Source organism: Oryzias latipes, chromosome 10 (assembly GCF_002234675.1).
Source record: "Oryzias latipes chromosome 10, ASM223467v1".
In the NCBI taxonomy this organism is placed as follows: domain Eukaryota; kingdom Metazoa; phylum Chordata; class Actinopteri; order Beloniformes; family Adrianichthyidae; genus Oryzias; species Oryzias latipes.
The window spans coordinates 14799866-14816395 of record NC_019868.2 but is presented as its reverse complement, the minus strand read 5'-3'; the positions used below and the strand labels follow the sequence as shown (position 1 = coordinate 14816395).

The 16530-nt window shown below is 41.9% G+C and overlaps 4 protein-coding genes across 13 annotated transcripts in view; all 4 read left to right on the top strand.

Moving 5' to 3' along the window:
- Nucleotides 1-16530, top strand: part of LOC101169865 (protocadherin gamma-C5) — a 62459-nt gene that overhangs the window by 14544 nt on the left and 31385 nt on the right. The gene's annotated exons all lie outside the window — the stretch shown is intronic.
- On the top strand, nt 5232-8031 carry LOC111947991 (protocadherin gamma-C5-like). Its single transcript, XM_023959152.1, has one exon. It carries the CDS (start codon nt 5388-5390, stop codon nt 7962-7964), a length of 2577 nt encoding a protein of 858 aa, XP_023814920.1. The 5' UTR covers nt 5232-5387; the 3' UTR covers nt 7965-8031.
- LOC111947997 (protocadherin gamma-C5-like) lies at nt 9088-13031 on the top strand. Its single transcript, XM_023959156.1, has one exon. It carries the CDS (start codon nt 9291-9293, stop codon nt 11763-11765), a length of 2475 nt encoding a protein of 824 aa, XP_023814924.1. The 5' UTR covers nt 9088-9290; the 3' UTR covers nt 11766-13031.
- LOC111947994 (protocadherin gamma-C5-like) lies at nt 12950-15518 on the top strand. Its single transcript, XM_023959154.1, has one exon. It carries the CDS (start codon nt 12970-12972, stop codon nt 15493-15495), a length of 2526 nt encoding a protein of 841 aa, XP_023814922.1. The 5' UTR covers nt 12950-12969; the 3' UTR covers nt 15496-15518.

Below are 16530 nucleotides of genomic sequence, written 5' to 3'. Positions count from 1 at the left end.
GCTGACTCACGGGCTGGACTGTACCATTTCTTGACCGAGTTACGGGGGCTCAACAGCACAAGCAGACTCCAATGTGGGACAGAACTGTGCACAGGTTGATGAAAAGGGGACAGGAACCCCCCTTGCTTTAAACAAAAGTGGTGCAAACCCTAAAACTGTGGTGTCTGGTGATGGCAAAGGAGGGGGAGGGGGGGTCAGCTGACGGTGATATTCCTGTTTTTTTCTGTTCTGCTTGGTTTATTGCCCTTTATTTTATTTAAAACAAATAGTTTTCAATAAATGTGTTGATTTCTTACTTGCTTATATCTTGTATGTTTTTAAGTACCCCCCCCCCTAAACTAAGAGGCAAATAGAAGGCCATCCATCACTGCTGTGTGTCTAAAGAAGGTTGTTATATGTTCAGTTATGCACTCAGCAAGTATTTTGTCATACTAAGTAGATGATTATTCTAGGATTTGTTAACAAGAATCAATTTGATCTGTACTCATCTGTGATAAACAAAGGGCACGGTGCAAAAAAAGCATGCAAATGACTTAGGGCATCGCCTTGATGCCCCCTGCTGTTATTATCCCGCCAGTGAATTTGTTCAGCACTCCAGTATTTTGTGTGATACCTATACCTTTTTGTTACTATTTGCCAATATGTCCTTAAACCTAATAATACAGTATCTGTGCATTGTAGAATTTGTTTAAAATCTGTCATTGCATCCATTTTATGAAATAGAGCTAAAAGGAAACCAATCAAAAACATCTTTTGTTATTTTTTTCAGCCAAGTTACAAATATGTGTCACATATTATATATATAGTATATATACCAATTTTTTCAACTATTTTTTTTTTTACATTTTCTTCCCTAATTTTTTTTTTTTTTGTTTTATAAGAAGAAAAAAACTTTTGGGTTAAAACTGAAATTTTCTTGAACCCAATCCTGTCTTTTTCTCATCCCTGTGCTCACACACATTACACACTCACTGTCTTCTTACTTATAGACACTTCCATCACTGTTTTAATAGTTCTGTATCTGTTGTGTAAGTTTTAAATTACAAAGGTCTTGAAAAAATATGTTAAACGTCCAACAAATATTGCTGCATCATTAATTGATTGTGTTTTTTTATTTCTATTTTGTTATTGGTTAAGCTAAAACGGTACACTTCCATTAATTGACTTCTTGAACCTGTCTTGACTTGATAATTTTAAGCAACTTAAAACTTTAAAGCAATTTAAGTCTTTCTTTTTCTTGAACTGTTTAATGTGATCACCACGGTAAGTATGGGCAGCAGTTCCAAAGGCCAAAATCTGTAGACTGACTCGCCATCTAATAGATTTGTTTTCTCTCTTTTTTTCTCTTTCATGTCTCCTTTATCCTGCTATTCTTGATCTGCCTGGCTTGTCTCAAATCCTGAATTTTCCAAATAAGGTAAGAGCATAATTTAATCTACATTCTTCACAAGACATACAGTCACATTGCAGCACACTTTCTGTATTCGGTTTTTAAACACAATATAACTGATTCTAACAATCCACCATGATCAAGTTCTGTTGCACATTGTAGCAGAACTTGATCTGTTATACTCCATCCTCAAATAAGCCTCCTCGCCTTTGAGAGACGCAGCTAATTCAAATCCAGCACACCTTGAGAAACAGATAAATTATTTCCTCTAAAGCTAAATGGTGTGCTTTATGTGGGCCATATGGCCATATGTAGTCTAACAAGACAGATTTTTTTATACTCAAATAAATATAAATTGGAGTATACAGGTAAACTGCTCTTGCAGTCAGAAAAAGGTATTTTGAAACGTTAGGGAGTGAAGTGGTTTCCTGAGCTGTATAATGGTGTAAGCTTAAAGACTCCACAAAGTAAAAGGCTTAAGTGAATTAAGTAAAGAATTACACAGAACACCAGCTGTTAAAGGAGCTCATGCCCTGTTTAATTTCCAAAGATCAATCTGATTTGTACAGTAATATCTCCAGGTTTTGCTGATGCAGTATTCTGTTGTCAAACTGCATGTTGTTGTTGTTGTTTTTTTACAAAAAAGGGACAGAATAAATCATAAGTAATGCTGAAATGTGTATAGCTACAAGCACATGACTGCATAACAAGTGTTGTTATATGTCCCAACATGCCAGAAAAGATCTATTTTCTCTCTCTGATGCGTTACAGTGAAACTTAACAGACACAAATTACACAGTTAAAGTATTTGATAACTAAATCTTATTACAGTAGTTTAAAAGTCAAGCAAACAGGTTCATGCTTTGAAGTTTCCAATACTCGTATTTTCTTAATATATGTCAAAAGGCTGCACAAACAACCAAAAGAATATGTGAGGATTTCCACCACAGTTTTTCTACTATCAAAGATTGTTTACTACGACACAATACTCTCTTCCTTTTGTTTTTTTCTCCTTCTCATTTTGTTACACAAACACACAAACATATCTTTTTAAATCAGGTTTATTGTCTAAAGGTGGATCATGTGATGTTGAAATAATCCCAGTATCTATTGAACTTTTGCAAGAAAGTCCTTTTACTAAAAAAAAAAGTCATGCACTTAAATTTGCACAGAAAAGAGAAATAGTACAGGACAAGACAAACATTTAATGTTTTTATTTATTTAAATAGAGCCAGTTTAGCTCGTGCTGGTTTGCGGCGCCTTCCGTCCGTGAAACCCGGGTTCGACTCCGGGCTGCTCCCTGTTCCCTTCTCTACCTCTGCCGGTTCCAAGCCCGGTTTGAGAAGGTTGCGTCAGGAAGGGCATCCGGCGTAAAACATTGCCAAATTCACCATGCGACTCGTTCGCTGTGGCGACCCCTGATGGGAGAAGCCGAAAGTGGAAGAAGATTTATTTAAATAGATATCTGCTAATATTCAACTTAGAAATGCATTTTTTGCACTCTAAAATGATTAAACTGTAAATCAAAGAAAACTGGCAAGTTAAAAATACATTTTTGGTACATTTTAAGCTTTGTTGAAGATATTTCATTCATTTTAAACAAAATTACATTTTTTTTTCAAAATTTCTTGTTGAAATGTGTTTCAAAAATTTTTTTGATTTCAAAAGTATTTTAAGACCACTTCCTTAAACTTTACAAATATCTGCAGAATATTTTATATTCACTAAAACACAATTTTCTAGAGAAAAAGTAAATGTGAAATTTTGGATGGAATATGCATGATGATAAGACCTCTGCAGTCTGGTACATATATTTTTGCCATCTATCATTGACTGAGCATACATAACATTAGTGAGCCGCTGACTGCTGCAGCATGCAGCTGCACTACGTTGCCGTTTGTATTGCGCTGTCCACTAACTTGGTGCTGAAACAAGGTCTTTTGCAGCCTCTTGCTAGGTTTTCCACATCTCCCACTGTCATTTTCCTCATTTAGGATGAAGCATGTATGAGAAATAAGTTGGCATTTTTACACTATATTCAGAATGTTCTGAATAAAATAAAATTATGTCCATTATGTTTTGTGTTCACTTACTTTCTGTTTCTGTGGAAATTATCAAATGGATTCAAAGATAGTTCCAATCCTTTTAGACTCTTTTTTCCCCCTCTCCCTGACTGTGGACACACAGAACAAAAGAACCGCTTACTCTGCAGCAGCATGCAGTTGCAGCGCTTGGTCGCGTGTGCGGCGCTGTCCACAACCTTGGTGCTGAAACCAGATCGGTCTGTTAATGCCTCTTGCTGATTTCTCCACATCTCCCTCTGTCGTATCCCTTGATGAAAATATGACATGTATAATAAATAGGCCGGGTTTTGTTTTGTTTGTTTTGACACATCATTCCTCATGTTTTTTAAAAACTTACATTTTTGTGCAGTACGTTTTTTGTTCTTTAGTGTGTTATGGGAAATTTAAAAAAAATGGATTGATGGTTGATTTATAGTTGTCATCCTTGGGAAGTTGTTGAGTTTTTTTCAATCCTCTCACTGACTGAGCACACGGAACTTGTGTAAGCCGCTGACTCAGTCGCAGCATGCAGTTGCAGCGCTTGGCCGCCTGTGCGGCGCTGTCCACAACCTTGGTGCTGAAACCAGATCGGCGTGTTGATGCCTCTCGCTAGACTCTCCACATCTCCCTCTGTCGGTTACCTTGTCGTTCAAATGGCAATTATAAGAAAAAAGTCGATGAGAGTGAGAGATAGATTATATCAACCAAAACATTTAATATTGTGTTGTTGGAAAAAATGTTGATTTACAGTTCTATCTCTCTCATTTTTATCTAATCTTATTCTCTAACTAACTGTGAGCACACAGAGCATGTGAGCCGCTGATTTTGCTGCAGCATGCAGTTGCAGCGCTTGGCCGCCTGCATGGCGCTGTCCACATCATTGGTGCTGAAGTCAGATCGGGCTCCTGCTCGACTCTCCACATCTCCCTCTGTCGTCCACTTCATTTAGGATGTGGCATGTATGAGAAATAAATGTGTGACTATTTGTTATTGATTAAAATTGCATTTGTTTTAATACCCAATTATTGTAGCACAATTAAGGGATCTGGGTCAAAACAGTGTTTTACGCCTGTGTATGAATACCCCAGATTGTAATCTGTGTTCTTGACATAAAGGCATTGGAATTGTGCAAATCTCTTTTTGCTTTTAAAATACAGTGTGTACGTGTGCTAAATAAAGGAAATATATGAGCGTGTGTTTGTGCGACAGACAGAAAGAGCTGGAGAGAGAGAGATACGCTTTTCCCTGCAGCACACGCTCCCCCCGCCTTTTCCTCTTGCTCTACAGACCTCCATACGGGTACTTTGTGTAGGCTGCTGTCACTGTCCTCTAAGAACTGTGGAGGTGTAAAGCAGGGATGACGTAGCAGGCTGCACTGCCTTCGTCTGACCACAGGAAGGCAATGGAGAACCTTTGCACAAAAAGGAGTGCAGGCAGGCAGGTGAATGCAGATCTGCAAAAGAAGGAGCAACAGAAGCATTTTGACTTTTACCCGTTTAATTATCCTGATAAAGGTGCATTCCTTATGTTCTGGATACAGATTATCATCAGTGAAATCCATGCGCACAATTAACTTTAATAATTATTGTCCAAAAGTTTTTTGAAAATATAATACAGTTAAAAAATGCAGCGTGTTTGATTTAGTGAAACCGTTCAGGTTTCCTCTGTGCTCATTGCTTATGCACATCCACCAGTGCCATGGTTGGTTAAGATCACTGTTCCCTCTCAGCCAATAGCATGCAGAGCTGTACAAAGAGATCAACTGTGTCTCAGCAGCACAGCATCCTCCCCACAACCGCTACTATTCGGTACAGGAGGGGAGGGAGACGTATTCAAACACAAAGCATGACGTTCAATCTTTTCTGTTCGTGCTCATCTACACTGGATTATAACATCGCGCTTTATTTGAAAGACAGGAAAAGGAGCAAAGCGATATGGGATTTTCAGAAGGTGGAATAATGCGGACAAAACTGCCGACATGGCGTACGCTTTCGTGGTGGCATCCCTTCTTTCTGTTGTGGAGTACAATAGACGCTCAGACTCGCTACAGCATCCCGGAAGAACTGAAACCGGGTGCTGTTGTTGGAAATATAGCCAAGGATTTGGGTTTGGTTGTTTCAGAATTGTACCGGCGTGACTTGCGGATAACCTCTGAAGCCGGTAAGCAGTTCTTTAACGTCGACCTGGGAAAAGGAGAGCTGGTGGTGGCTGATAGGATAGACCGAGAGGATCTGTGTGGACAAAGGGCGTCGTGTTTGCTGCCTTTAGAATTAGTTATAAATAACCCGCTGCAGCTGCACAGAATAGAAATTGAAATCCTGGACACAAACGACAACTCTCCTGTTTTTACGACTAAAGAAAAAGTGGTCAAAATTGCAGAGCTGGTGAATCCAGGTGCACGATTTCCACTAGAAGCTGCCCAGGATCCTGATGTTGGGATCAATTCCGTGCGCTCCTACCTTCTGAATAAAAATGAGCATTTTAAATTATCTGTTAAAAATCAAAAGGACGGCAGGAAGACGCCCGAGCTGGTGCTGGAGAAGCCGCTTGATAGAGAAAGGCTGCCTGTACACAACCTCATCCTCACTGCTGTGGATGGGGGGGATCCGGTGCGATCAGGCACATCTGACATCACAGTTATAGTCCTTGATAATAATGATAATGCTCCACAGTTCGAAAGAAACGTATACGAAGCTAATGTAAGTGAAAACGTAACTCCCGGATCTGAAGTTTTGCGCGTTAAAGCCACAGATCAGGATGAAGGATTAAATGGAGAAATTGAATATTTTTTTGCAGAGCTAACTGCCGATCTAATTATGTCTTTATTTGACATTGAATCCTCCACTGGGAGTATTATTGTTAAAGGGGTCTTAGATCGCGAAAACAACGCTTTGCACCGATTTGATGTCACTGCAAAAGACAAAGGAAACCCTGAGATGGATGGGCATTGCAGTGTGGAGGTGAGAGTTACTGACATTAACGATAATATTCCTGAAATAATTGTAACATCCTTAACGAGCCCCGTTCCAGAAGATTCCGTGCTCGGTACCGTCATTGCACTAATTAGCGCAAAAGACCCAGATTCTGGTGAAAATGGTAAAGTTACGCTGACTGTTTCTTCTGATTCGCCATTTAAGCTAAATCCCTCCGTCTCAAATCATTATTCCTTAGTGACAAATGGGAAGCTGGATCGGGAAACATATAGTCATTACAATGTTAAAATTAGTGCTGCAGATTCTGGGAAACCCGCTCTCAGAAGTGACAAAACAATCCTCGTTGAGCTCTTGGATACAAATGACAATGCGCCAGTTTTCTCACAAAATTCTTATAACGTGTATTTAAAGGAGAACGGAGTTCCGGGTTCTATTCTGTTCTCAGTATCCGCGTCTGACCTGGATTCAGGTGAAAACGCAAAGATCTCTTACTCCATTCTGGACTCGAAAGTCCACGACGTGTCCGTGTCCTCCTATGTTTACATGAACTCAGAGAACGGCAGCATCTACAGCATGCACTCGTTTGACTATGAGAAGCTGAAGGTGTTTGAGATCCACGTTCAGGCAAAGGACCAGGGCTCTCCTTCTCTCAGCAGCAACGCTACTGTCCACGTCTTTATCCTGGACCAGAACGATAACGCCCCCGCTGTCATTTACCCCTCCTCCGCTGCTCTGGGCTCCCTCTCTCATCAGAGGATGCCCCGCTCCGCCAAAGCGGGTCACCTGGTTACCAAGGTGACGGCGGTGGACGCTGACTCGGGCCATAACGCCTGGATCTCCTACAGACTGGCGGAGGCCACAGACGCCTCTCTGTTCACCGTCAGTCTGTACACAGGAGAGGTGAGGACTAAACGCGCTGTGTCCGAGCAGGACGACTCCTCTCAGAGGCTGATCCTAGAGATCAAAGACGACGGAGAGCCGCTCCAATCCGCCACCGTCACGGTGTCCATCCTGCTGGAGGACGCTCTCCACGAGCCCATCTCAGAGCTGCGACACCACAAAGCGTCCGAGCCCAGCAAGAAAACGGGCAGAATCACCCTTTATTTGATTCTGTCTCTGGCCTCGGTGTCCGTGCTGTCTCTGCTGACTTTTGTCATCTTAGCGGTGAAATGCATGAGGAACAGCAGAAGCAGCGGCAGCTGCTGCTGCATGAGACGCAGCGACTCGGATGATTACAAGAACCCCAACAGAAACCTGCAGATTCAGCTCAACACCGATGGACCTATCAAGTACGTGGAGGTCCTGGGAGGAGACATGATGTCTCAGAGTCAGTCCTTCAGGTCCTGCATGTCTCCCATGTCAGAGTACAGTGATTTCACTCTGATTAAACCCAGCAGCACCACAGACTTTAAGGAGGTCATCAGTGTGCTGGATGCCTCTTTACCTGACAGCACATGGACCTTTGAGAGTCAACAGGTGAGCATAAAAAAACTTTCTTGTGTGTATTTTTTTCTTTTTTCCTGTTTAAAGCCTGAAAAGGTCTATATGCCATTCATTATCCCTCTATCGTGTCAGTGATAATATATTACCTTTGGTACACAAACTAACGATTTTTTAAACTAAATATTTATTATTTTCCTGAGTTCTTGTACAACCCGGAAGTAAGATGACTCGCTCCTCGTGGGAACCGCTCATTTCATGATGTCAACCTAGAGTCGATTATAAGATTGTAAAAAAAAAGGAAAAAATCTTATATTTATTACTGAACTGAAATATTTGTTGTGTGATTTGTTTATTTTTTGCGCACTGGTTTAGTGTAAAAATATGTCCTGTTGCTCCATCTAAAAATAACCGAAATTACGCATTTGAGCGTATTTGAAAAGAAAACTATTTATAACTATAACTTAATTAATTTTTTTTTTTTAAATAATAAAATAATAAGAATGAAAAAGTATGGGACAATGACAATCCCATCTATAAATTCTGAACAAATCATTTTAAAATTTCGGCCCTGCACAAATGATGCGTATTTAAATTAGTATGTACTATTTATACATAATTAACTTTTTTTTACACCTTAGAAATCAAAGGTAAAGAACAAACCTAACTGTGATGTGTTGCACTGTTACCGGTAGCCGCCGTTAATTCGGTGGAACGTGACGGAAACGACCTTTCTGAATCACGCAAGTTCTTAACAAAACATTAAGTTAAAGTGGACAGGTCAGTTCTGTCTTTAAAATCTACGGCCAAAAACTGACAGGATATTGAAACGGAAATACCCAAGAAAACCGATAGCATAGGAAAAAAAGAGAAACGGCAATATGACGAGATTATTTAAAGACGCCTGTCAGAATAAATATTTATTTATAACATGATTCCATATTTTTTTGTGTGTTTGCGTTTTTTTATTAACTTATTTTAAAATCAAAGTAAACTTTCAAAATCGAAGAAAATTATAAGACTTTCATTCATTTATAACCAAGTCAACTCTTTTATTTCAAACCTTATCTTTTAATGCCACTTTCTTATTTTTCCTAAACAGTCAGTGATAACATTAAACTCCTTAGTTGGCCAAACGGAAGGAGAATGAAGAGCGTCTGCTGAAGCTACAACCCTCATTGGACAGAATAGCAGTGAGCTCTGCGCCAATAAGAGAGAGAATTGTACAAAGCAATCTAGTCCCTGCCCCCCATCCAGCCTCTGCGTTGTTATCAGTCACACTGCAAAGAGCTGGAGGACAGAGGGAGCGATGAGCTGTGTTTTGGATTACAATAAACATTGTTTTTTGTTCTATTTTAATGCTTGGCGAACAATGGCGTTTTGGAAATTGCTCAATTAATGATGGATTTTAGACTCTTCTACGCACACTGTCGACTTGGATCCGTGTGTTGTAGCCGATAAAGGATGACAAAGAGAAAAGGATATGTACACTGGAGATGGCAAGCCCTTTGGTGGCATCATTTTTTCCTTTTGTGGAGTACAACAAACGGGCAGACTCGGTACAGCATCCAGGAGGAGCTCAAGCAGGGCTCTGTGGTAGGAAATCTCGCCAGAGATTTAGGTTTAGGACTCTCTGAGATTTTCGAGCGAAAATTACGCGTCGCCTCTGAGGCCGGTGAGCAGTATTTCAGCGTGGATGCGGGGAGAGGAGAGCTGCTGGTGAACGACAGAATAGACAGAGAGGATTTATGCGGACAAAGTGCCAGCTGTGTGTTGCCTTTGCAGGTTGTCATTGAAGATCCACTGCAGCTTTTTCGCGTTGAAGTAGAAATTTTAGACATAAACGATAATCCGCCCAGGTTTCCGTCCAATCAAATCAATTTGGAAATTGCAGAGTCCACAGTGGTGGGTGTTCGGTTTCCTTTAGAAAGCGCCGTCGATTTAGATGTCGGCAGTAACTCATTGAAGTCCTACAGTCTCAGTAAAGACGATAGCTTCAGCGTTAGAGTAAAAGATGTTGCTGGCGAAAGGAAAGTCCCTGAACTGATTTTAGCAAAAGTTTTAGACAGAGAGAAAAAAGCCGTTCACAAGCTGATTCTGACAGCTCAAGATGGTGGAAACCCGGTGAAATCGGGAACAGTTCAAATAATCGTCACAGTTTTAGACAATAATGATAATGTCCCAGTATTTGAGAAAACCTCATATAAAGTGTCAGTAAGTGAAAATGCTGAAAAGGGTGAATTAATAGTGCAAACAAAAGCGACAGACGCAGATGACGGTCAAAACGGAGAAATAGAATATTCATTTGGAGCGCGCACACCGGAGGCCGTTCTTTCTGTTTTTACCATTGATTCCGTATCAGGAACCGTGTTTCTAAAGGGAAGGTTAGACTTCGAAACAGCTGTTAATTATGAGTTGGATGTTAGTGCTAAAGATAAAGGCACCCCGAGAATGGAGGGGCATTGTACTGTGCACGTGGACATTTTGGATGTGAACGATAATTCACCAGAAATAATTTTCACCTCACATCCAAAGCCAGTACGAGAGGATTCATCTAATGGAACTGTTATAGCCCTGCTCAGTGTGCGAGACCTGGACTCTGGTGAAAACGGAAAAGTCACATTGGCAGTCCAGAAGAACTCCAACTTTGCCCTGAAACCGTCTTTCTCGCAAAATTACGCGCTCGTTACGAACGGTGTTCTCGACCGAGAGAAGATCTCTGAATACAATATCGAGATAACAGCAACTGATTCAGGTATTCCGCCCCTTTCAAGTAAAAAAAAGATTCCTGTCAGCATCACTGATGTGAATGACAATCCTCCAGTTTTTACGCAGAGGTCTTATAACGTGTATTTAAAGGAGAACGAAGTTCCGGGTTCTATTCTGTTCTCAGTATCTGCGTCTGACCTGGATTCAGGTGAAAACGCAAAGATCTCTTACTCCATTCTGGACTCGAAAGTCCAGGACGTGTCCGTGTCCTCCTATGTTTACATGAACTCAGAGAACGGCAGCATCTACAGCATGCACTCGTTTGACTATGAGAAGCTGAAGGTGTTTGAGATCCACGTTCAGGCAAAGGACCAGGGCTCTCCTTCTCTCAGCAGCAACGCTACTGTCCACGTCTTTATCCTGGACCAGAACGATAACGCCCCCGCCGTCATTTACCCCTCCTCCGCTGCTCTGGGCTCCCTCTCTCATCAGAGGATGCCCCGCTCCGCCAAAGCGGGTCACCTGGTTACCAAGGTGACGGCGGTGGACGCTGACTCGGGTCATAACGCCTGGATCTCCTACAGACTGGCGGAGGCCACAGACGCCTCTCTGTTCACCGTCAGTCTGTACACAGGAGAAGTGAGGACTAAACGCGCTGTGTCCGAGCAGGACGACTCCTCTCAGAGGCTGATCCTAGAGATCAAAGACGACGGAGAGCCGCTCCAATCCGCCACCGTCACGGTGTCCATCCTGCTGGAGGACGCTCTCCACGAGCCCATCTCAGAGCTGCGACACCACAAAGCGTCCGAGCCAAGCAAGAAAACGGGCAGAATCACCCTTTATTTGATTCTGTCTCTGGCCTCGGTGTCCGTGCTGTCTCTGCTGACTTTTGTCATCTTAGCAGTGAAATGCATGAGGAACAGCAGAAGCAGCGGCAGCTGCTGCTGCATGAGACGCAGCGACTCGGATGATTACAAGAACCCCAACAGAAACCTGCAGATTCAGCTTAACACCGATGGACCTATCAAGTACGTGGAGGTCCTGGGAGGAGACATGATGTCTCAGAGTCAGTCCTTCAGGTCCTGCATGTCTCCCATGTCAGAGTACAGTGATTTCACTCTGATTAAACCCAGCAGCACCACAGACTTTAAGGAGGTCATCAGTGTGCTGGATGCCTCTTTACCTGACAGCACCTGGACATTTGAGAGTCAACAGGTGAGCCACAACTAATACTGCATAGCTAACGCAGTGTATTACGTGTGTATCTGTGGAAAATGTTTTAAAATTGTGTCATGGTAATAGAAAGACAAAATACTTTAGGATTTACTTTATTTTCTTTCCTTACATTTTTTTGATTTTTGGTTTTCTCTTTTTTAATTTCTAATAAAACCGGATTTCCATGGTGATATATTTTTATCCATAGTTTTTATTGAAAACTATTTAGCTAAAGATCCATTATAATAATCAAAAATATGGTAATGCTGGATTTGCAATCACTTAATTGCTGAATAACACACCTACGTGGATGTTAAGTTGAGGATCATGTAGCCCTGCTGGGTTTCAAAAGTGTAGTTTCTTTACTACTTTTACATCACATCAGATTTCAGCACCACTTTTCTGGACAACGAATCTTGAAAAAATTGTTGTAACAGGACCTCATTGAAACAGTACAGACCATTGAGCCACCGGCGGACCTGAGCAGATCGGCCGATGATCAAGGGGCGGCTTTTCGATCCTCATTCCCCTCCAGTGTCCTTGGGCAAGACACTTCACCCACCCTGCCTCCAGTGTGGCTCCACTGGTTTGTAAAGAAAGTTCATGGTGATGCTTAGAGGGGCCGTAGGCGCCTACTGGCACACCTCTGTCAGTCTGCCCTGGGGCAGCTGGCTACTTCACTAGCTTACCATTTTCAAATATGAATGACGAGTGAAGGAAAAATGGACACATTGTAAGCACTTTGGGCGTCTGGAAAAGCACAGACAAATTCGATCCATTGTTGTTAATATAATTTAACCAAATACTCCATTTCCCATATGCATTTGGACCTAAAATTAAAACATTTATAACACAGATCTATTTTTTAATCTAATTATGATAATTAGAATTAAAAAATCATGTTTTGGTGGAAAACCAACTTATAAATGGCTCTGACGCACTGAAACGGTACTGTGGAGACTGCCGCACATTAAAGCGCTCTCTCCTCTCTCAGTGGATGTGAGGGATGATTTTTGTGCACCAATGAGAAGCAGATCTGTACAAAGAGATCTAGTCCCTCCCCCCTCATGCAGCCCCCGCCTCACAAATGCTTCAACTGCAAAGAGCTGGATGAGGAGATGCGATGATCTTCATACATTTACAGAGAACACAAAGGGGAAACCCATTTAACATGACCTGACACTGGATTTTACTTTGAAAGAATGCTTCGTGACTATGGATGGGAAATATCAATGTGATTGCCTTGCTGGATAATAATTGTAGCGGCACTGGGATGACAAAGACAATAGGATACCGAGCCTGGGGAAGGCAGGCGTTCTGGTGGCATCATTTCTTTCTCCTGTGGAGTACAATAGCCGCACAGACTCGATACAGCATCCCAGAGGAAGTAAAACACGGATCCGTGGTTGGAAACCTCGCGAAAGATCTGGGATTGACGTTAACCGAGATCTCTGAGCGTGCGCTACGCGTTGCTGCTGAGTCTGGTGAGCAATATTTTAGCGTGGATGCGGGGAGAGGAGAGCTGCTGGTGAACGACAGAATAGACAGAGAGGCTTTATGCGGACAAAGCGCCAGCTGTGTGTTGCCTTTACAGTTAGTTCTTGAAAAACCTCTGAGTTTACATCGCCTTGAGGTTGAAATTCAAGATATTAATGACAATCCTCCCAAATTTCTTACAGAAGTATTATCTTTAAAAATTTCAGAATCGGCTGCTGTGGGAACTCGATTTCCATTAGAAAGCGCAGAGGACTCGGATGTCGGCGTAAATTCAGTAAAATCCTACACTTTGACAAAGAATGACTTCTTTGTGTTAAAAATGAAAGAGGTCGAGGACGGAAAAACAGTCCCAGAGTTGGTGTTGGAGAAACCGCTTGATCGAGAAATAAAAGCTGTTCATCAGCTCCGTCTCACTGCGTTAGATGGAGGAAACCCCATGAAATCCGGTACCTCTACAATAACTGTAACTGTGCTTGATAACAATGATAACTTCCCAGTGTTTGAAAAGAGTTCATATCGCGTTTCTTTACTTGAAAATACGGCAAAAGGTTCGTTTGTAATCAAAATAGCTGCGAGTGACGCCGATGAGGGACCAAATGGAGAAATTCGGTTTTCTTTCGGCGCGCGGACACCTGATTCCGTGTTAACATTATTTGAGATTAAAGCTCTGAGCGGAGAAATTATTTTAATAGGCGATTTAGATTACGAAAGAGAGACGTCCTACAAAGTCGAAATTACTGCAAAAGATAAAGGGAGTCCAGAAATGGAGAGTCACTGCCGCCTCCAGATAGATGTTGTTGACGTAAATGACAATAAACCAGAAATCGTTCTGACTTCTGAACCACAGCCAGTGCGCGAGGACGCACCGGGAGGCACTGTGGTGGCGTTACTTAATGTGCGCGATGCAGACTCTGGTAATAACAGTAAAGTGCATTTACAAATATCAAAAGGTTCTCCTTTTAAATTAAAGTCATCGTTTTTTAATAATTATGCACTAATAACTAGTGGTCCTTTAGACAGAGAAAAAATATCAGATTATCATGTGGAAATAACCGCTACTGACTCTGGATCTCCCCCGCTGTCTTGTAAAAGAATTGTATCTGTCAGCGTCACTGACGTTAATGACAATCCTCCAGTTTTTACGCAGCGGTCTTATAACGTGTATTTAAAGGAGAACGGAGTTCCGGGTTCTATTCTGTTCTCAGTATCCGCGTCTGACCTGGATTCAGGTGAAAACGCAAAGATCTCTTACTCCATTCTGGACTCGAAAGTCCAGGACGTGTCCGTGTCCTCCTATGTTTACATGAACTCAGAGAACGGCAGCATCTACAGCATGCACTCGTTTGACTATGAGAAGCTGAAGGTGTTTGAGATCCACGTTCAGGCAAAGGACCAGGGCTCTCCTTCTCTCAGCAGCAACGCTACTGTCCACGTCTTTATCCTGGACCAGAACGATAACGCCCCCGCTGTCATTTACCCCTCCTCCGCTGCTCTGGGCTCCCTCTCTCATCAGAGGATGCCCCGCTCCGCCAAAGCGGGTCACCTGGTTACCAAGGTGACGGCGGTGGACGCTGACTCGGGCCATAACGCCTGGATCTCCTACAGACTGGCGGAGGCCACAGACGCCTCTCTGTTCACCGTCAGTCTGTACACAGGAGAGGTGAGGACTAAACGCGCTGTGTCCGAGCAGGACGACTCCTCTCAGAGGCTGATCCTAGAGATCAAAGACGACGGAGAGCCGCTCCAATCCGCCACCGTCACGGTGTCCATCCTGCTGGAGGACGCTCTCCACGAGCCCATCTCAGAGCTGCGACACCACAAAGCGTCCGAGCCCAGCAAGAAAACGGGCAGAATCACCCTTTATTTGATTCTGTCTCTGGCCTCGGTGTCCGTGCTGTCTCTGCTGACTTTTGTCATCTTAGCGGTGAAATGCATGAGGAACAGCAGAAGCAGCGGCAGCTGCTGCTGCATGAGACGCAGCGACTCGGATGATTACAAGAACCCCAACAGAAACCTGCAGATTCAGCTCAACACCGATGGACCTATCAAGTACGTGGAGGTCCTGGGAGGAGACATGATGTCTCAGAGTCAGTCCTTCAGGTCCTGCATGTCTCCCATGTCAGAGTACAGTGATTTCACTCTGATTAAACCCAGCAGCACCACAGACTTTAAGGAGGTCATCAGTGTGCTGGATGCCTCTTTACCTGACAGCACCTGGACATTTGAGAGTCAACAGGTGAGCCTGTAATGCACTGTAAAGCACTTCTTTTTTCTTAAACTGCACTGACTTCTATCGAATTATTTACTGAATCTGTAGTCCATTCAGCAGAAATCAACAGTAAAATAAGACAAAGTGTTTCTGTTACAGTTGTAAGAATTTACTTTCATTTTTTTTATTTTCTTTATCTTTATACCATTATATGAGATAGGTTGGTTACTTATATGTTTTTGACCTTATATTAGTTAATGGGATGGCATTCTCGAGCAAGTGTGTTCAGCACCGGAGGGGTGGACAGCGCCTTCTAATCTGAGAGCTAAAACCGTCGCTCAAAAACGGGTTTTCTCCGTTGTGTTTCGTACAAGACCATCAATGACATAACTAAACAAATACATAAATAACTCCATTTAAAAATAGCACAATACTTATTTTAATCTAATAATATTTAGATCTTTTGCAACAGTAAATAAATTCATGCCAGACACCCTGCACCTCTAAAACGTTATATTTTGTTGCTAAAATCTTATCATCAAAGGACATTTTATTGTGCTTATAATATAAATTCTTAATATATCTTCTTAAAAATTGCTAATGGAAAAATTAAAAGCAGGATGTGTGTGGCAGCTCGGAATTTTCACAGCAGCAGGGTTCATGTGCTCCTCTGTGTCTTCCTCATTGGATATCAGAGATGGAAGCTGAGCACCAATAAATAAATCCTATCTGTATCCATGTTTGAAGCGAGTGTTAATCTTTCGCTTCAGCACAAACAGGTCTTTTATATAGACTGTCATATTTTTTGTGTGAAACAATTCTATCAATCAGTATTTGACCGCATCAAATTTTTTTTGAGTCCAGCTTTTAGACATTAATTTTGTTAATAATGTTTCTACATTTGTTTGGGAATTTTTTTTGGCTTATTATTTTACTTTTAAAAGTAACATCACACTATTTAATATTTTATTTCTTTGCGTTTCTTTATCTTCTTTAAATCTTACACTATGCAACTTATAAAATATAACATGAACTATTACTGTGCCGTCAATAGATCCCAACACACACAAAGTT

Coding starts and splice junctions, on each gene's coding strand:
- LOC111947991 (XM_023959152.1), top strand. CDS start 5,388: ATGGGATTTTCAGAAGGTGGAATAATGCGGACAAAACTGCCGACATGG.
- LOC111947994 (XM_023959154.1), top strand. CDS start 12,970: ATGGGAAATATCAATGTGATTGCCTTGCTGGATAATAATTGTAGCGGC.
- LOC111947997 (XM_023959156.1), top strand. CDS start 9,291: ATGACAAAGAGAAAAGGATATGTACACTGGAGATGGCAAGCCCTTTGG.